This window comes from Muscardinus avellanarius (genome assembly GCF_963383645.1).
Source record: "Muscardinus avellanarius genome assembly, chromosome: 4".
Classification (NCBI taxonomy): domain Eukaryota; kingdom Metazoa; phylum Chordata; class Mammalia; order Rodentia; family Gliridae; genus Muscardinus; species Muscardinus avellanarius.
The window spans coordinates 142,622,505-142,641,817 of NC_137789.1; the positions used below are offsets into that span (position 1 = coordinate 142,622,505).

The 19,313-nt window shown below is 37.1% G+C and overlaps 1 protein-coding gene across 1 annotated transcript in view; it reads left to right on the forward strand.

The window, feature by feature from the left end:
- The window catches only part of SMC3 (structural maintenance of chromosomes 3), a gene marked incomplete at both ends in the record, with an annotated part of 44,173 nt that overhangs the window by 8,569 nt on the left and 16,291 nt on the right, over positions 1-19,313 (forward strand). Inside the window, 15 exons of the mRNA XM_080694096.1 lie at positions 586-624; positions 2,231-2,298; positions 5,278-5,349; positions 5,694-5,773; positions 6,450-6,528; positions 11,527-11,644; positions 12,796-12,971; positions 13,391-13,471; positions 13,900-14,064; positions 14,339-14,460; positions 15,892-16,105; positions 17,982-18,085; positions 18,187-18,286; positions 18,670-18,830; positions 19,164-19,305. Coding sequence (XP_080550222.1) covers positions 586-624; positions 2,231-2,298; positions 5,278-5,349; positions 5,694-5,773; positions 6,450-6,528; positions 11,527-11,644; positions 12,796-12,971; positions 13,391-13,471; positions 13,900-14,064; positions 14,339-14,460; positions 15,892-16,105; positions 17,982-18,085; positions 18,187-18,286; positions 18,670-18,830; positions 19,164-19,305 — 1,721 coding nt within the window. The remainder of the gene's footprint in view (positions 1-585; positions 625-2,230; positions 2,299-5,277; positions 5,350-5,693; positions 5,774-6,449; positions 6,529-11,526; positions 11,645-12,795; positions 12,972-13,390; positions 13,472-13,899; positions 14,065-14,338; positions 14,461-15,891; positions 16,106-17,981; positions 18,086-18,186; positions 18,287-18,669; positions 18,831-19,163; positions 19,306-19,313) is intronic.

Below are 19,313 nucleotides of genomic sequence, written 5' to 3' on the forward strand. Positions count from 1 at the left end.
ATATATTTATATATCAAATATATTAAAATGAAATTATATACCTATTGATTTTAAATTATGAATGACAGGTATATTTAGTTATTCCCATTCACTTAAAGTTATTAGGAAAGAATCAGTAATTAAGTATCTTTTAAAAAACACTCTACTGGACCTGGTGGCACACACTTAAAATCCCAGTACTTGGAAGCCTGAGTCAGGAAGATCATGAATTCGTGGCCAACCTCAGCCACTTAGTGAGGCCCTCTGCAATTTGCTAAGACCCTGTTTCAAAATAAAGAATAAAAAAATAGGGCTGGGGTAATAGCTCAGAGGTAGAATGCCCCGAGTTCAAGTTGCAGTAAAAAAAAAACAAAAAAACAAAAAACCCACCCATTATTGGAAGTTTTTAAAAAAGTCACTCTCATTTGGTGATCACAACTGTTTTATTTATTGGTTCCTTTTGTTCATTTCAGTTATATTGAATTTCAAATATTAAGATGTGTTAGAGAATTGAATTTAATTTTTTTGTGCATTTGACAGTTTTAATGTTACTGGTTTTTGCATAAAATGACTTTAAAATGACTTGTTCTTTTTGAAATTTTATAGTGGGCAGAAATGGATCTGGAAAAAGTAACTTTTTTTATGGTAAGCATTATGTTTTGAATTCTAGTTATATTAACATTTAAGTATCTTAAGATAATTTATTAAAATCATTGGTTTTTGCAAACTATGTCTTCATGAATCCCAATAAATACTTTATACAGGGTTGCTATTCAGAGGGCTTAAAGGGAAGGGTTTGGGTTCTACTCTATACCAAGTGAGTAATTAGCTATGTGAGACTTAGCAATTAAATTTTCAAATTATTCTTTTTTCTGTAAAAATGGAGATGTTTATCATAGTTGGGTATTGAATATTAAATGATATAATATGAATGAAAGTAGAATCATTGTTAATACTGTTTTAGAAAATTTGTCTTCCCTTTCACCTTTTATAAAATATTTTCTAAACCAATCATTTTTATGAAGGGCAGAATGATATAAAAACTTGCAACTCAAAACTGTTGTCAGTAAATAGAGCTTTGAGTATTCTTTTTAAAGATAAAATGTCTGTAGTGCCTCTTGTTAACAAATCCTTTGAGGGAATATTTTTTTTTTTTTTTTTTTTTTGTGGTACTGGGGTTCCTGGAAGCCCTTCTACCTCCGGGCTACACTCCCAGACCAAATTTTTATTTTTGGAAACAGGGTCTCTTAAAGCCAGTGCTGCTGGCTTCGAACCTGCGCGATCCTCCTGTCTCCGCCTCCCAAGTGCGGGGATTACAAGCGTGCGCCACCACGCCCAGCGCGAATTTTTTTTTTTTTTAATGGCATTAGACTGTACAACAAGTAGGTCCAAAAAATTTTGAACTCCTTAGTTGGATAGTCTGAGAAAAAAAGAGGTTTATTGATATAAAGGTTCTGTACGTTCTGCACATACAGATCTGAAGGGTACCTGTCCAGGTATACCCTATTGTGATTATAATTTGAAGGGGGGAGAGTTAGTGTGTATTTCAGAATCCAGGGGGAATGGAGGCAGTTTGAATCCCACCCCTTTACCCAGGTGATTAAGAAAGCCAGTCTCCATCCCAAGCATACGCATTAATGCATGAGTGCTTCCTCCTCCCCCCTCGCTCCCCACCCCACAGAATGTCAGTGGTCTCCTGGGTACACGCAGACAGGGACAGCTGAGTAAAATCTTGGGTGAGATGGGCCAGGTAGGTACTCTGATGAGGAAGGTAGGTGTGGCTCCTTACAGAAGGTAAGGGTAGTACAAGCAGTGCAGTAGAATTGGGAATCTGAAACATTTTCTTGTATTTCCTTAGTTTTGAGAAATCTGTTATATTACAGTACATCCACTCTCATGTCACTAGGCAGTAGGATTATATCTATTATAATCTTATGGCGTTGTTCTTGTTCACACATATAATGGTAACCAAACCAGTTAGGGTATGCTTTATCAAGAGGGATAATTTTGTACTTTAGTCTTTTCTCTATTTTCTTACCTCATATTTCATTTAAAATTTAATATTTTTGTCATATCATTTCCTGCCTAATATGTAAGCAAATTTTGTGCAATCATTTTTTCTGTTTGAAACAAGTAATTCATTTTATCTGCAATGCTTGTCACCTGACATACTGTATTAAGGCATGAGAACTTATGAATAAATCATTCGTCTCTTTTAGACTGTATTAATAATTATTTTTTGTATTTCTAGCAATTCAGTTTGTTCTCAGCGATGAATTTAGTCATCTTCGTCCGGAACAGCGGTTGGCTTTGTTGCATGTAAGTGAGACTACTTTTAAGAGACACACACACACACACACACACACACACACACACACACACGCACGACGTATGCTAATATGCACGTATGCACGCACATACTTTTTGGTGGTACTGGGGATTGAAACCAGAGATGCTCTACCTCAGACCCAAATTCCCTGCCCTATTTTATTTTTATTTTGAAACAGTATCTCTGAATTGCTGACGGTTTCATTAAATTGCTGAGGCCTGCCTCAAACCTTTGATCTTCCAGTCTCAGCTTCTCATGTGCCACCACACCTGGCCTATATTATATATATTCTGTGCGTGCGTGTGTGCGTGCGTGCGTGCGTGCGTGCGTGTGTGTGTGTGTTTTACTGGGGATTGAACCACCCAGGGGGGCATTCTACCTCTGAGCTACATTCCGGCACTATTTTTTATTCTTTATTTTGAAACAGGGTCTCACTGAGTAGTAGCTCTCAGTACTTGGGAGCCTCTCTGAGAACCACGATCCTCCTGTCTCAGCCTCCCAAATGCTGGGATTATAAGCATGCACACCCATGCCTTGCTCTATATTGTATATTTTTAAATTTTTAAAAAGTACATTGTCAGTAATTTGTTTTGTATGTGGTACTGAGGGTGGAACCCAAGGGCCTTCTACATCTGAGCTATACCCTCAGACCTATTTTATTTTATTTTTTATTTGTAAACAGGGTCTTGCTAAGTTGCTGAGAGCCTCACTAGTTACTGAGGCTGATTTTGAACTGTGATCCTCCTTTCTAACCCTCCCAAGTACTGGGATTACAGGCGTGTGCCACCACACCCAGAATTGTTTAAGTTTTAGATCCTTTCTGAATGTGACATTTTTTTTATTGTGTGTGTGGGGGGGGTGAGGAGGAGAATACTGGGGATTAAACCCACAGGTGCTCTACCACTGAGTTATACCCCAGTCCTTTTAAAAAGGACTTTATTGAAGTAGGGTCTTTCTAAACGACCGTGTACTGGCCTTGAACCTAGGCGGCTCCTGCCTCCACCTCCCAAGTACTGAGATTACAGGCATGTGCCGCCATGCCTGGCACAGTCTCTTTTAAGTGCTCTGGAATTTCTGCTGTGAAATTTACCATATCAGTGTCAGAAAAAGGCCTAATTTTTATATACTTGCTAGAAAAAAATTGTAGGATTTGCCAATAGATGGATGCCTTCCATATAAATTTTTATAAGAATGTGACGTAAGGTTTGCTGAGAATAATGAGTCTTCAGGTTGGGGGTTAGGTAAGCTACAGAACTGGAAATTAATTGGGGCACAGAGAAACAACCATTGCAAACTAAGCAAAATTTGTTGTAATCTCAGTACTTGGGAGGCCGAGACAGAAGGTTCACAAGTTTGAGGTGCTAGCTAGTGAAACTCTTTGTCGAAATAAAAAAAAGGCTGGAGGGGTAGCTCTGTGGTAGTGTTCTTGGGTTCAATTCCCAGTACCATAATCATAAATAAAACCTATATTTGCACTTAGATAGCAACATCATTTTTCAATGTGAAAAAGATTTCAAATAGTAATGCAAGTTGTTAGTATATTTCATTAGGATACATTTTATAAAAGGCTGTAATAAGCCAGGCATGGTGGTGCATGCTCATAATCCTAGTACTTTGGAGGGTGAGACAAGAGGATCACAGGTTCGCGACCAGCCTCAGCTACTTAGTGAAGCCCTTTACAACTTAGACTGGAATTGAACCTGTCATCCTCCTGTACTGAGATTACAGGTATGCGCCACTGCACCGTTTCCTCAGTATGTCTTGATCAGTGCTTCTCACAAATAGGAACTTTCTTTGTTTAACCTTTTTTTTTTCTTTTGCATTTATAAGCACGGTAATGAGAACCACTACCGTACAGAAAAAATTTTAGGGTTTTCAAATTGATATTCAAATCATTAATAAGGTATCATTATTAGGTACTTTTTTGTTGTATTAAATCATTATTTATTGATATAGTTTCTAAAAACTGGAAATTAAGAGTTAAAAACTGAAGATGGCGCACGCTTGTAATCCCAGCATTCAGGAGGGAGACTGAGACAGGAGGATTGTGGTTTGTAGACAGCCTCGGCTACTTAGTAAGGCCCTCTGCAACTCAGTGAGACCCTGTTTCAAAATAAAGAGCTGGACTTGGTGGTGCACACTTGTAATCCTAGCTCTTGGGAGGCTGAGACAGGAGAATTGCACAGGTTTGAAGCCAGCCTCATCTACCTAGTGAGGCTCTCGGCAACTTAGACCCTGTTTTCAAATGAAGTATAAAACAGGTCTGGGGGTATAGTCCAGAGGTAGAAAAGCCCCTGGGTTGCACCCTCAGTACCACACACACACACAAAAAAAATTAATAAATAATAGGGCTGTGGGTGTAGCTCAGAGGTTCCATCCCCAGTACCACAAAAAATAAATAAATAAAAACTGAAAATTATCTGGACCTTCCTCATACGTAGGGTCATAGATTGGTCTAAATGTGACATGGGTTAAATATGTATATTTCTGTAACATTTAAAACTACATAGAATTGATATTGTTTGGATAATTCTTATACTTTATTCATAATAAAAAATGGTTTGGTAGGGCCTGGTGGCGCACGCTTGTAATCCCAGCATTTGGGAGGCTGAGACGAGGATTGTGCTTCACGGACAGCCTCAGCTACTTAGTGAGGGGCACTCTGTAACTTAGTGAGACCCTGTTTCAAAATAAAGAATAAAGAACAGGGCAGGGGGTATAGCTCAGAGGTTGAATGCCCCTGGGTTTCATCCTCAGACCTGCAAAAAATAAAAATGGTTTGAGAAGTTTTATTATTCTGATAACAGTGTCTCTGCTGTTTTGGCAAAAAGGATATATATACTGACTAGTCTGATAGAAATTTTTCTCTTTTGAATCAGGTTTGTTACCATGTCCCTGACTTTAAAAAATGTTTAAAGAATATGAAAATACTACTTACATGACAGTTTTCTCATTTTTCTCATTTTCAGGAGGGTACTGGTCCTCGTGTTATTTCTGCTTTTGTTGAAATTATTTTTGACAATTCAGATAACCGATTACCCGTAAGTAACTGTTACTCTTTAGTAATGTTAAGAATTTCATTGATGTGGCTAATTTTTCATACTTTAAAACAATTATAGCTCTACTTAGGTTTTCATAATTTAGTTTATAATGTGTAATTATAGTTCACTTACTGATTTTTGTTTTTAAATTGCATTGAACATTCTGATAAACAGCAAATGGGATTGTGTAAGTTATTGTGAAAAAAGTGTTTGAGTATTCATAATCTTTAGTGAGATAAAATTTTAAGATAAGTAGTCATAGTCAGGGACTTTAAAATGACCTTATCTAAGAAGTTTTCTACTTTACTATTAAATTAATTTTGGGCTTATACACTTTTTCTTAGATTGATAAAGAGGAAGTTTCACTTCGAAGGGTTATTGGTGCCAAAAAAGACCAGTATTTCTTAGACAAGAAGATGGTCACGTAAGCATTTTTCTTTTTTTTTCCTTTTTTTTTTTTTTGGTGGTACCGGGGTTCCTGGAAGCCCTTCTACCTCCGGGCTACACTCCCAGACCTATTTTTACATTTTCATTTTTGGAAACAGGGTCTCCTAAGCCAGCGCATGCGGCTGGCTTCGAACCTGCGCGATCCTCCTGTCTCTGCCTCCCAAGCGCGGGGATTACAAGCGTGCGCCACCACGCCTGGCAGCATTTTTCTTTACAAAAGAATAATAGTATTCTTTAACTTGCCTCGTGGTCAACAAATACGTAGAGTATGAACATGAGAATCAGAAGGTTTGCTGCAAGCCAGACGTGGGGGCGCATGCTTGTATGTTAGTACTTGGGAGGCTGAGACAGGAGGATCACAGGTTTGCGGCCAGCCTCAGCAACTTAGTGAGGCCCTTCACAACTTAGTGACATCCTGTTTCAAAATAAAGAATAAAAAATAGGGCTGGGAGTGTAACTCAGAGTTAGAATGTCCCTGGGTTCCATTCCCAGTACTGCAAGAAAAAAGTTTGCTTAAGGGTGATATAGCAGGTAGTTTAATGTCTAGTTTGTACTTCCTAATGCTATTTAACCTAGGAACTAGACTGCTTATTCTTTTCATATTGTTTGGTGCTTTAAAATTATCTGAATATAATTTGATTGTTTACCAACAGGAAAAATGATGTAATGAACCTCCTTGAAAGTGCTGGTTTCTCTCGAAGCAATCCGTACTATATTGTTAAACAAGGAAAGGTAAAACAATTGTATGTCCTTTTTCATAGAAATTTTTCTCTGAGTCTGTTCCCTTTAAATATGAAGTTGGTTTTTTGATTCTAATTGTTAAGCTGAAGTAAAAGTAGACTTTACTGTCTTTTTGTCTTTATCAACATATAAAATACATTTGTGTATATGTGTGCAAATACATGTCAGTTGACTTAGTTTATTGACGTTAGTCATTTATATTGCCAGAAAGTATCAAACAGGTCCATTTTATATTGGGATAGAAACATTTTGGCAGATTAAATGGATCTTGTTTTTTTAGTGACATATTACCTAATCAGTTGCAGTATACTAGAAGACATTATTGACTTGTGGGAGTTAGAATTATTGAACTTTAAGAATATAAATCAAACATGGTGGCACATAACTGTTAATCCAGTATTTAAAGCGCTTCAACAGGAATGCAGGTTCAAGTCCAGCCTCGGCAATTTAGGAGGCCCTCGGCAACTGATTGAGACTGTTTCCAATGAAAAATAAAATAGGGGTGGAGATGTAGCTCAGAGGTAGAATGCTCCTGGGTTCAATCCCCAGTATCACACATACACAAGAATTATATACATTCTGTAAAACTTATTTATTTTTTTTCTTTTTTTTTTTAATTTTATTTTATTGGTGCACTGTATTCATATATCATAGTGGGATACAAACTTTTGTAGACATACATGCACACATTGCCCAGTCAGCCCCCACCCGATCCCCACCCCATTCTCTCCCCATCCCTCCTTCCCATGCTTGGCTTAGTGGTTGACATCTAGTATTATAGCAATTTATCCAAAATTAAAAATGATAATCTCACATAACAGTTTCATTTGTCTGATACCAAGCTTTTGATGACTTAAAGATAACATTTCAATATTTCTTTTTGCTTTCTTTCTTACCAGAGAATATTTTTTTCTTTTTTTTAGGTGAAACTATCATATATTTATTTTTCAGAAAAAAATCTATCCTAATATGGAATATGGACTCTAGATACCCAAAACAATCTCGAAGCAAAAACAAAGATAGAAGATGTATATTTTCTGATTTCAAACCATATAAAGCTACAATAATTGAAACAGTGTAGTACTGTTCTAAAGGCAGATATATAGACCATTGGAGTTAAATACAAGCCTAGAGCTAACTTCTTCCCTATATTGTCAAGTTATTTTTGACAAGGTTTCCACGAAGATTTGGTGGTGGAAATAATAATCTTTTAACTAAATATTGTTGAAACATAATAATTACATGGAAAAGAATAAAATTGGACCCTTACCTAATCCCACATACAAGTATTAACTCAAACTAGATAAAAGACCTAAATATAAATCTTAAGACTATAAACTTTTAGGAGAAAATCTGGGTCATAAAACCTCACAACATTGAAATTGGCAGTGATTTCTTGGATATGATTTCAATGGCACAGGCAACAGAAGAATATACAAACTCCCTAAAAAATAAAAGAAAATATTGTATATCCAAAGACAATGTAAACAGAGTTAAAAGTTACTAATAGAATTGGATAAAATATTTCCAAATGCTATATCTGAAGGTATATTAATATTCCAACTAGAAATCCTAAAAATTAACAACAATAAAGGCAAACAATACAATTTAGAGATAGGTAAAAGACTAACATAAATAATGAATCTCCACAGATAACCAATCTTAGTTGTCTGTTGGATGGAAACTCTTGTTTCTCTGGTTCTGGTGAGTGTTACCTATTTCTTCTTTGTAGTTAATCTCTTTGAGTATTTTCTCTAGTGCTGGTTTTGAAGACATAAATTCCTTCAGTTTCTGTTTGTCATGGAAGCTTCTTATTTCTCCATCTAATTTGATAGAAAGTTTTGCTGGATAGGAAATTTTTGGCTGGAAGTTGTTTTCTTTCAGAGTTTGGAATATGTTACTCCAAGCCCTTCTGGCTCTCATGACTTGGTTTGGGAAGTCTGGAGTGATTCTAATTGGTTTGCCTCTGAATGTCACTTGGCCCTTTGTTTTTGTTGCCTTTAAGATTCTCTGCTTGGCTTCCACATTGGTCATTTTGACAATTATATGGCGTGGGGATCCTCTTCTCGGATCCTGTCTAAAGGGAGTTCTATAAGTTTCCTGGATCTGTGTATCAACCTCTTGCTCTATATTTGGAAAATTTTCTGCTATTACTTCCTTGAAGAGATTGTTGATCCCTTTGGTATCACTTTCTTTTCCCTCCTCTATTCCAATTATTCTTAGGTTAGCTCTCTTAAGATGGGCCCATATTTCTTCAATGTCAGATTCCTGCTGTTGGATATCTTTTTCTAGATTAGAAACTATGCATTCATTTTTGGATTGCTCATCTTCTAAGAGCGAGATTCTGTTCTCCATGTGGTCTAATCGGTTGTTTGTGCTTTGAATTGAGGCCTTTACTTCATTAATTGCATCCTTTATCTCTTTTTGGCTCTCTCTGAGTTCTTTTCGAAGCACCTCTATTATTTCTACAGTTATTTTCCTGATTTGATCTTCTAGAAATCTCTGATTTTCTGTTTTATCAGGTTCTGATGTTGTGGGGTTGTGCACATTCATTACTTCAGTGTTATTCCTCTTTCCCATGATTTCGGAGGTTTGTGCCTTCTCTGGGTTCTTGCCTTGGGTCACTATGGCTTCACTTAAGGTGCTCTGGATCTCGAGTCTGTATTATCTCAGACCCTACTACTCCTTTACTGGGTTGTATCACAGAGTCTCCGACCCAGGGAGTCGATAGAGGCTGCTTTAAACTATGGGGGGGTGCCAGGTTGCACGCTCTCCTATGGTGTGATATCTCTGCCACCACCACTCCCTCACTGGGTCAAGTCCCAGGAGGCACAATACTGGGATTTCTCCTCTGTGGCCCGCAATTTGACTCACTGTTCTTGAGTACGTAGATGTAGCTGTACTGGACTCGGTGAATTCACTGCTGCTGCCGCCGCTGGTGGCAATATGGCGCCTCTGCCACGCCCTCGGCCATGAGGCTGGCGTATTTTTTCTTCTCTGGTTTTGATTTCCACTCTGAATCCCTGCAGCGTGTGCTGAGCTCAGCCACTGGGAGCTTTAAATGCTGTCTGCGCCGAAAGATCCCGCCTGGCTGTTCCACATCAGCTCACCTTGGCTTGCTGTAGCCGTCCGCTGAGTTCGCCGCTGCCGCCGGCAATATGGCGCTGCTGCCGCGTCCTCGGGCGCGTGTGTCTCCTCTGTGGCCCTGAGCTCTGTTCTCAGTCCGCTTTCTCTCTGGAGCCTGGTGGTTTTTTTGTTTTTCTGGTGATGGTGTTTTCTGGCTATGAAAGGCGCTCTTTTTGTGGTAATGGAGATTGGTTGTTAGCGGGACTCTTAAGCCCCGCTTTTCTCGGTCGCCATCTTCCCGGCAGGATCTGTAAAACTTATTTAAAATGTCACTTCCTAAAATTAGCATTTTATACTACTCAGGTTATCACATAATTAAAATAGTAAAAATGTTTACCAGAAATCTACCATAATGTTACATATTATTTCCCCTAAAGAGGTTATATTTACATCTGCTAAATTACAGACTTTAGCCTATTGTTCTGCTGTCTGTTTATAATTTTCATATGTATTTAAAGTATTTTTTCCTTGGAACTTATGCTTCAATAGGTTTTTTAAAAGTTCTAGAAAATTCTTAGTGTATGTACTTTTTAAAAATATGCTTTTATTGGTGTATTTTGGTCTCACATAATGTAAGTCGTAAAGCTGGGCATGTTGGCTTAGGCTTGTAATCCAGTACTTGGGAGGCTGAGACAGGGGGATCACAGGTTTGCAGCCAGCCTCAGCCATTTAGCGAGGCCCTATGCAACTTAGTGAGACTCTGTTTCAAAAATGAATAAAATATAGGGCTGAGGGTATAGCTTGGAGGTAGAATGCCTCTGGGTTCAATCCCCAGTACCTCTTTTTTTATGTAAATGTGTAACTATCAGTGTAGTTTTTTGTGAGTTTTGGACCCAGTGGCATTTTACCACCTGGCTATATTCTCAGCTCTTTAAATTATTTTGAAACAGCCTTCCTCAAAGTTCCTGAGCCTGGCCTTGAACCTGTGATCCTCCTACTTCAGCCGTCTAAGCACTGGGATTACAGGCTGTACCACCATGCTTTAGGTTTTCTTTTTCATTTTCTTTTTTCTTTTTCTGTTTGGTTCTGAGGATTGAGTGCAACGCTTCCAATCCTACTTTAATTTTTTATTTTGAAACAGCGTCTTGCTAGGTTGACGAAAGTCTCGCTACTTGCTGAGGCTGTCCTCGAGTCTGTTATCTTCCTGTTTTAGCCTCCCAAGTCCTGGGATTAGTGTGCCATCATGCTGGGCATCGCTTCAGTTTTTTAGTGCAGTGATAGCATTTTTGACTTCTCATGATATCTGATATGTTGTTACATGGCACTTATAGCATATCATTCTCTTTGTATTTAAAGCTATTATTTCTGTTATATTTTTTAAAAAAATGTAGTCAGTGATGATTTCCCTTTGTAAATATTTTTCTTTGAAAATGGAGCTCATCTTTTTATAATGACTAAAAAAATAGTGGTGTTTCATTTGTGAGTTGGTTTCCTCATAAAGGAAATTTATAAATGGATCTTTTTTTTTTTTTTTTTTTCTTGGTGTTACTGGGGTTCCTGGAAGCCCTTCTACCTCTGGGCTATACACCCAGACCTATTTTTATATTTTTTTTAAATTTGGAAACAGGGTCTCCTAAGCCAGCAAGGCTGGCTTCAAACCTGCGCGATCCTCCTGTCTCGGCCTCCCAATCGCGGGGATTACAAGTGTGTGCCACCACGCCCGGCTGGATCAAGTTTATTTGATAAGTATAATTTAAGTAAGGGAAATAATAGATATATTGTTATATGTACCATATAAATTGTTTTCTCCAAATCATTATCTACTAAAAACTTAGCATATGACTATATATATGTACTTAGAACTCTTTCAAGGTAGACTCTTGTTCTTAAAGAGTAGTTGATAGCTGTGTAATGACTTTTTAGATCAACCAGATGGCAACAGCACCAGATTCTCAGAGACTGAAGCTATTAAGAGAAGTAGCTGGCACTAGAGTATATGATGAGCGCAAGGAAGAAAGTATCTCCTTAATGAAAGAAACAGGTAAAAATAAATGTGAGACTGTCGTTTTTTTTTTTTTTTTTGCAAATTGCTTTGTTAATATTTTGTTATGACAAAATAATAATGTCTATGTCATGGTACTTTATAATAATATGCCTATGTACTGAATGGAGAGGAAATTAGAGGCAGTTTGAGTTTTCCAGTAATTCATTTAAATTTGAATGAAGAAGCACAACTTTTCTATACAAGGGTCTTTGCAGGTCAGCTCCTTTTGCCTTTGGCTTCCTTGTCCTTGTTAGTGAGGACAACAAATGTGGATGCATCTTCCCTCCCAGAGACTGGAGTGTCAGTGCATGTTAGGCTTAAACTTGTTTGGGAACAAGTAAATATAAAACTTGAAGTCTTCACTAATACATTTACTATAGAAACCCTATTTTGCTTTTCAAAAGCTGTGTAATATCATGGCTTAGAGTCTGACCATCCCATGTTGAAAATCTAAAATACTAATAAACTGATATTATGAGTTTAGACTTTTAATCTCTCTGGGCCAAAGCTTGCTCCACAAAGTCCTCTTTTGAGCAGGTGTGGTGGCGCACACTTGTAATCCCAGGACTTGGGAGGCTGACACAAGAGAATCGCAGGTTTGTGGCCAGCCTCAGATACTTAGTGAAGCCTTCCACAGCTTAGTGAGACCCTGTTTTCAAATAAAGTAGGGCTGAGGGGATGTGGCTCAGAGGAAGAATGCCCCTGAGTTCCACTCCCAGTACCAGACACACAAAATACATACCTACCTACTTACCTACCTCTTGTTGGTTTTGGTGGTGAGTAGAGGGGAACAAGGTGTCATGATTAGAATGTAGCTATTTAGGAAACGGTAGCTATAAGTAATGCTATTTATTATTAATAAAAATTAAGAATTAGTGGCCAGCGATGTTAATTTTAAGTTTTTGGAAGGTGTATTGACTTTTACAAAGGTTGCTTAAACTTTACAGAGGTTACTATTTGTACTATAAGAATCATTGCTCCCATATGTAAACTTGTTTTCTGCTTTTCATAGAAAACTCATTGCCATTTTAATATCTGACATTTGATTATCAAAGAAGTAATGCTATAGTTCTTAAAAATAAATTTGTGGTATATTTGAGAAGTAATGTCACATACAATATTTATTTAACTTCCTCTTGTTTGTTAAGAGGGCAAACGGGAAAAGATCAATGAGTTGCTAAAATACATTGAAGAGAGATTACATACTTTAGAAGAAGAAAAGGAAGAATTAGCTCAGTATCAGAAGTGGGATAAAATGAGACGAGCCCTGGAGTATACCATTTACAATCAGGAACTTAATGAGACTCGTGCTAAACTTGATGAGGTAAGATACTTTGATAGTTTAATTTTATTTTTATGATTATGCTAAATTCATTCCATATTTATACTTTTCAATGACTTTAAATAGACGCTTAAAATTAAAAACCTTATAATGAATTCATTAGTCACTGATTTTTTTAAATTTTTGTTTACTGTAAAGAAAATGACTAAACCTGTGTTGTTCTTAAAATAGCTAACTGAATATTTTATTGGTATTATAGAATGTATTTTGTAAATTTGCATTGCTTTTTTATGTAAAAATTTGAGTTATCTAATTAAAGAAAAATAATATTTTTTAGTATATGAACATTTTAGGTGAATGGCTACTTTTGGCTTAACAGATGCAGAAATTTTTACTAGGTGTTACAAAATACTAGATTAATGTAAAATGAGTTAGAAATGATAGCTTGTTTTTTCCCCCAGCTTTCTGCTAAGAGAGAAACGAGTGGAGAAAAATCCAGACAATTAAGAGATGCCCAGCAGGATGCAAGAGATAAAATGGAGGTAAGATTATAAAGGTTTACTCATATATTTTTTCCTCTCTGCTACTGGGGATTGGACTTAGGGTTGCTTTATCACTAAGCCATACCCTTGGTCCTGGTGTGTGTGTGTGTGTTACTGGGGATTGAACACGGGCAATATACCTCCTAGTTACACCCTCAGCCCTTTTTATGTTTTGTTTGGAAATAGGCTTTTGCTAGATTCTGAGACTGTACTCAAACCTGCGATCCTTATGTCTCAGCCTCCCAAGGATTACAGGTGTGTGCCACCATATTGGGCCTTTTATTTTTCATTTAGAGATAGTGTCTCACTAAGTCATTGAGGCTAGCCTTAACTTTCTTTCCTCCTGCCTTAGCTTCCTGAGTAGCTGGGATTATAGACACGTACTGCAAATTCTCTGACTCATTTTCTGTTTGGTATTTTTTGAATAGGATATTGAGCGCCAAGTTAGAGAATTGAAAACAAAAATTTCAGCTATGAAAGAAGAGAAAGAACAACTCAGTGCTGAAAGACAAGAACAAATTAAGCAGAGGACTAAATTGGAGCTTAAAGCCAAGGATTTACAAGATGAACTGGCAGGCAATAGTGAGCAAAGGGTAAGTTAACATGCTCACAACTAAGAGATAGGAATGTTAGGGTGAGAACAATACAAGATAGTTTTCATGGAGTACATGCTTGAATGTTTTGTGAAAGCTTTGCCACATTAAAATTTGTACTTGAGTAGCAACCTATTACTACCTTACATTAAAAAAATTGTTTTATGTTGCACGATTGTTTTTTCTCGTGAGTTTTTCCTGAGAAAACATTTTTTGCTAGTTTTAAATTAAGCAAAATTTAAATAGATCACATTTTTACTTGCTTTATTTACAGAAACGTTTATTAAAAGAAAGGCAGAAGCTGCTTGAAAAAATAGAAGAAAAACAGAAAGAACTGGCAGAAACAGAACCTAAATTCAACAGTGTAAAAGAAAAAGAAGAGCGAGGAATTGCTAGGTCTGCGAATTTTCGCCAACAACTAACTTTCTATATAGTTCCTCTAAAACCTACATGTCTATGGGTTAAGAAGGTACTAGTGTGATAATTAAGGGCAAAAGTTAAATGACCACATGAAAGTAATAATACATGAGCTGGGCGTGGTGGCACACGCTTGTAATTCCAGTACCTGGGAGCCTGAGACAGGAGGATTGCAGATTTGCGGCCAGCCTCAGCCACTTAGTAAGGCCCTCTGCAATTTAGACCCTGTTTCAAAATAATTATTTTGAAAAATAATTCTATATTATTTTGAATAATTATTTTGAAAAAACCCAGGGTGAGCTCCCTGGGTTCCATTCTCAGTACTACAAAAAAAAAAAAAAAAAAAAATCTAATGTTAAACTACTGTGGGTCACGTGGCATTGTACACATACTGCCTAGGTTATTTCTACTCAAAGGCCCTAGGAGATTGGCATTAAGCCCACCTTAAATTCAGTGAACTTTAGATTCTAAGAGGCCAATAACTTCTCCAAGACAACAGCTAAATGTTAGTCTTTTTAAAACATGCATCGTGGTTTTTGTTGTTTTTTTACTCACATGGCATCTTTATGTGTCATTCTGCACCTCTTTTACTCAGTGCTATTTAACTTTTAGTATGTGTCTGTAGATTTTACTTGTCAACATTGCTGATTTCACATAATTTTAGTGTATTATGGTTTCATATCATTTAACATTCATTTTGGTGAGTTGTTAAATACATAAAGCATTTTTTAAAGTTTCTGAGGTGGGGCATTAGAATTGTTTAGATTTACTGACTAACCCAGACCTGGAGTGAATACTGGATCTGCCTGAAATCCTTAAGGAATGGGTCATTTATCTCATTTTAAATGTGATTTTTTCTTTTTAGTTATTTTTTGAGGTGCTAGGATCTCATGCTTGCTAAGTGAATGCTTTACTATAGTACAACATCCTCAGCCCTACTTTCTTTTTTTTTGAGGGGGGGGGGTTCCTGGAAACCCTTCTACTTCCGGGCTATACTCCCAGACATATATATATTTATTATTATTATTATTTTTAAACAGGGTCTCTTAAGCCAGCAAGATCCTCCTGTCTCCACCTCCCAAGCCCGGGGATTACAAGTATGCGCCACCACACCTGGCCCCAGCCCTATTTTCTGACTTGTACTTTGTGTGGTGCTGCTGGGGATCAAATCCAAGGCCTTGCACATGCTGGGCAAGCTCTCTATCACTGAGCTACATCCCAACCCTAATTTTGATTTTATTAAGTTGTATTAATACAATATAAACAAGTTAGTTCAAGTTTTAGTATATAACTCTTGCTTTTTATGCTTAATTCCTCTTTAATGTAACTTAAACATGAATGTTATTCATTGCAATTAAACTTGATTGTTTCCTGTTCTCATTTTCAACCCATTCTCTCTGTCTTCAATAGATTGGCTCAAGCTACTCAGGAAAGAACGGACCTTTATGCAAAGCAGGGCCGAGGAAGCCAGTTTACATCAAAGGAAGAAAGGGATAAGTGGATTAAAAAGGAACTCAAGTCTTTAGATCAGGCAATTAATGACAAGAAAAGACAGATTGCTGCTATACATAAGGATCTGGAGGACACTGAGGCAAATAAGGAGAAAAATCTGGAGCAGTATAATGTAAGAATTTTTATAATGGCTTTGTGAAATCTTTCAGAACATATAAACATATATATATATATATTTTGGTGATACTTGGAGTGGAACCCAGGGGCTTACTACCTCCGGGCTATACTCCCAGACCTATTTTATATTTTATTTGGAAACAGGGTCTCACTAAGTTGCTGAGAGCCTCACTAAGTAGCTGAGGCTGGCTTCAAACCTGTGCGATTCTCTTGTCTCTGCCTCCCAAACCGGGGGGGATTGCAAGCGTGGGCTACCACGCCCGGCCATACATTACTTTTATATTTTTAAAATCTACTGTTTTATTTTTAAACAAATTTGCATACTTCTTTTAAAATACACAAAACAGAGCCAGGTGTGGTGGTGCATGCCTGTAATCCCAGTCCTTGGGAGGCCAAGACAGGAGGGTATCAGGTTCGAGGACAGCCTCATCAAGTAGTGAGACTCCCATCAACCTAGCGAGACCCTGTTTTAGAAATTAAAACATTAGCTGGGCGTGGTGGCGCACGCTTGTAATCCCCGTGCTTGGGAGGCTGAGACAGGAGGATCACACAGGTTCGAAGCCAGCCTCAGCTACTTAGTGAGGCTCTCAGCAACTTACTGAGACCCTATTTCCAAATAAAATATAAAATGGGTCTGGGAGTATTACGAACATACATTCATATACCTAACTACTTTAAAAAGAGCCAGCACAATTAAATATACATATAGTCGTTCTCTCTTTAAGGATATTTGGTAGCCAGGCATGGTGGTATATGCCTATAATCCCAGTACTTGGGAGACTGAGACAGGAGGATTGCAGATTTTAAGGTCAGCCCCCAGTAATTTAGTGAGAACTTGTTTCAAAATTAAAAAAAAAAAATAGGGTTGGGGTTGTAGCCTACAGGTAGAATTACCCCTGGTTCAGTCCCTAGTACTGGGGGGGGGGGGAGTACACTTGATTCATGTCAGTGAGTATTCATCGGGATTAAGTATTTTTAAAGTACATTTTTATGAATTGGTAGTATGTACCTAGTATACCCTAAATTATAACATGACATACAAGTCTAAAACAACTATAGTAACTTTTAAAGAAATTTTTAAATTTTTTATTCTAACATTTTCTGTTAGTAACTAATTGAGGAATTTTTTTTTGTTGTTGGTTAAAACTGATTTTTATAAGCATTTTTTTTTCAGTGATTTAAGCATTTATTTTAAATATTTACCTAGCATTTTCTTAAAAATTAAAGTAGAAGATAGACCTTCACTTCCTATGAACCTTAGCTGAAAGGTTTATAGGAAGACCTTTCACCTCCAGAGTAAGGAAGGTCTCATTACTTGAAAGAATAAAGGGGGGATGCTTTCTGAAGCTGTGTGTGCAGGTGAGTGCAGAGTGATGGGATTGACGAGAAGGTGAGTAGGCCAGGCATAGCGTCTGCTGAGTTGTTGAGGCTGGCCGCAAACCTGTGATCCTTCTGTCGCTGGGACTACAAGTGTATACCTCCATGCTTGGCTAGACCTTGTTTTAAAATGGAAAATTAAAAAAAGGGCTGGGAATGTAGCTCAGGTAAAAGACCCCTGGGTTCAATTCCCATTACCAAAAGAAAAAAAAAATTAAAGTTGGATTTTTTAATAGCTTCATTGAGGTAAAACCAGCGTACTATAAATTGTATTTATTTAAAGTGTATCATTTCGTGATTTTCATTGCGCATATACACTGAAAAAACCATCACCACAGTTAAAATAATAAACATGTTCATCGCTCAGAAATGTTTCTGCCTCCTTTGGTAATTCCTCTCTCTCTCACCTTTTGCAGCCAGTAATCTGCTTCTTGTCAGTATGGATTCGTTTGATGAAATTGAATTTTAAATATGAATTGTTTTTATTTCTATAGAAATTGGATCAGGATCTTAATGAAGTCAAAGCTCGAGTAGAAGAACTGGACAGAAAGTATTATGAAGTAAAAAATAAGAAAGATGAATTACAAAGTGAAAGAAAGTTAGTATAGCCTAAAATATTCCTTAATTTTTTGAGTAATACTTTAAAATTGTACTGTCAGTATAATTTAAGTTGAATTTTTATTAATTTGCATCAATTAGCTACTTGTGGAGAGAGGAGAATGCAGAACAGCAAGCACTTGCCGCTAAAAGGGAAGATCTTGAGAAGAAGCAGCAGCTTCTTAGAGCTGCCACAGGAAAGGTGAGCGAGCTCTTTTGTTGTCTGAATCGTCAGGTCATCAGTGCGTAAGAATTTAGCAGCTCTCATGCTGCAGACCTTGGTTCCAGGTAATAGAGTCCAAATCACTTACCCTGTAAGTGTGAAACAATAGAGATTATTTAACCATTCTTGCTAGTGCCCATGTTATGAATGATAGCACTTTTGATTTTTAGATGAAGAGCCCAGCTGTAACATCACCGGACTGCTAATATGAAATGTTACATGTAGTTGACATTTTTCAAGGGGTGATGTGTTTGTTTGGGAGGATGTTTAATCTTCAGTGTTTATGTGTATGATGTGATGGGCTTATTATCAGCAAGAGTGTCATTGGTGACATTAATATTTTTTCACTAAACAATTTATAGGCCATTTTAAATGGAATAGACAGCATAAACAAAGTACTAGACCACTTTCGTCGAAAAGGAATAAACCAGCATGTACAAAATGGCTATCATGGCATTGTGATGAATAACTTTGAATGTGAGCCAGCTTTCTACACATGTGTGGAAGTCACTGCTGGGAACAGGTGAAATTTTTTTCTCTCCTTGATTTAGAGTTTAGAAGAAATAAGAATAGCCTAAGAAACACCTTTTCATAGTTGTAGTGTCTTGCATTATCTCGTGTCCTCATTTTCTTATTTTAACTTTCTAATTAAAGAAGTAGGTGCTAATGCTAAGTATTTGTTTCTATTGTAGAAAACAACTGTCCCTTTTATGTACTGCTTCCCCTCTTGGAAGAATTTTAGTAGTCTTCTTATGTACAAATTGAATTGTATAGAAGAGGAGCAAATTGATGCTTAAATGTTTGTACCTCTTTAAAGTCTCGCGGTAAAAATGTATTTTATTCTGTTTATATGTAGGTTATTTTATCACATTGTTGATTCAGATGAAGTCAGCACGAAGATTTTAATGGAGTTTAATAAAATGAATCTTCCCGGAGAGGTCACTTTTCTGCCTCTTAACAAGTTAGACGTCAGGGATACTGCCTACCCTGAAACCAATGTGAGTCG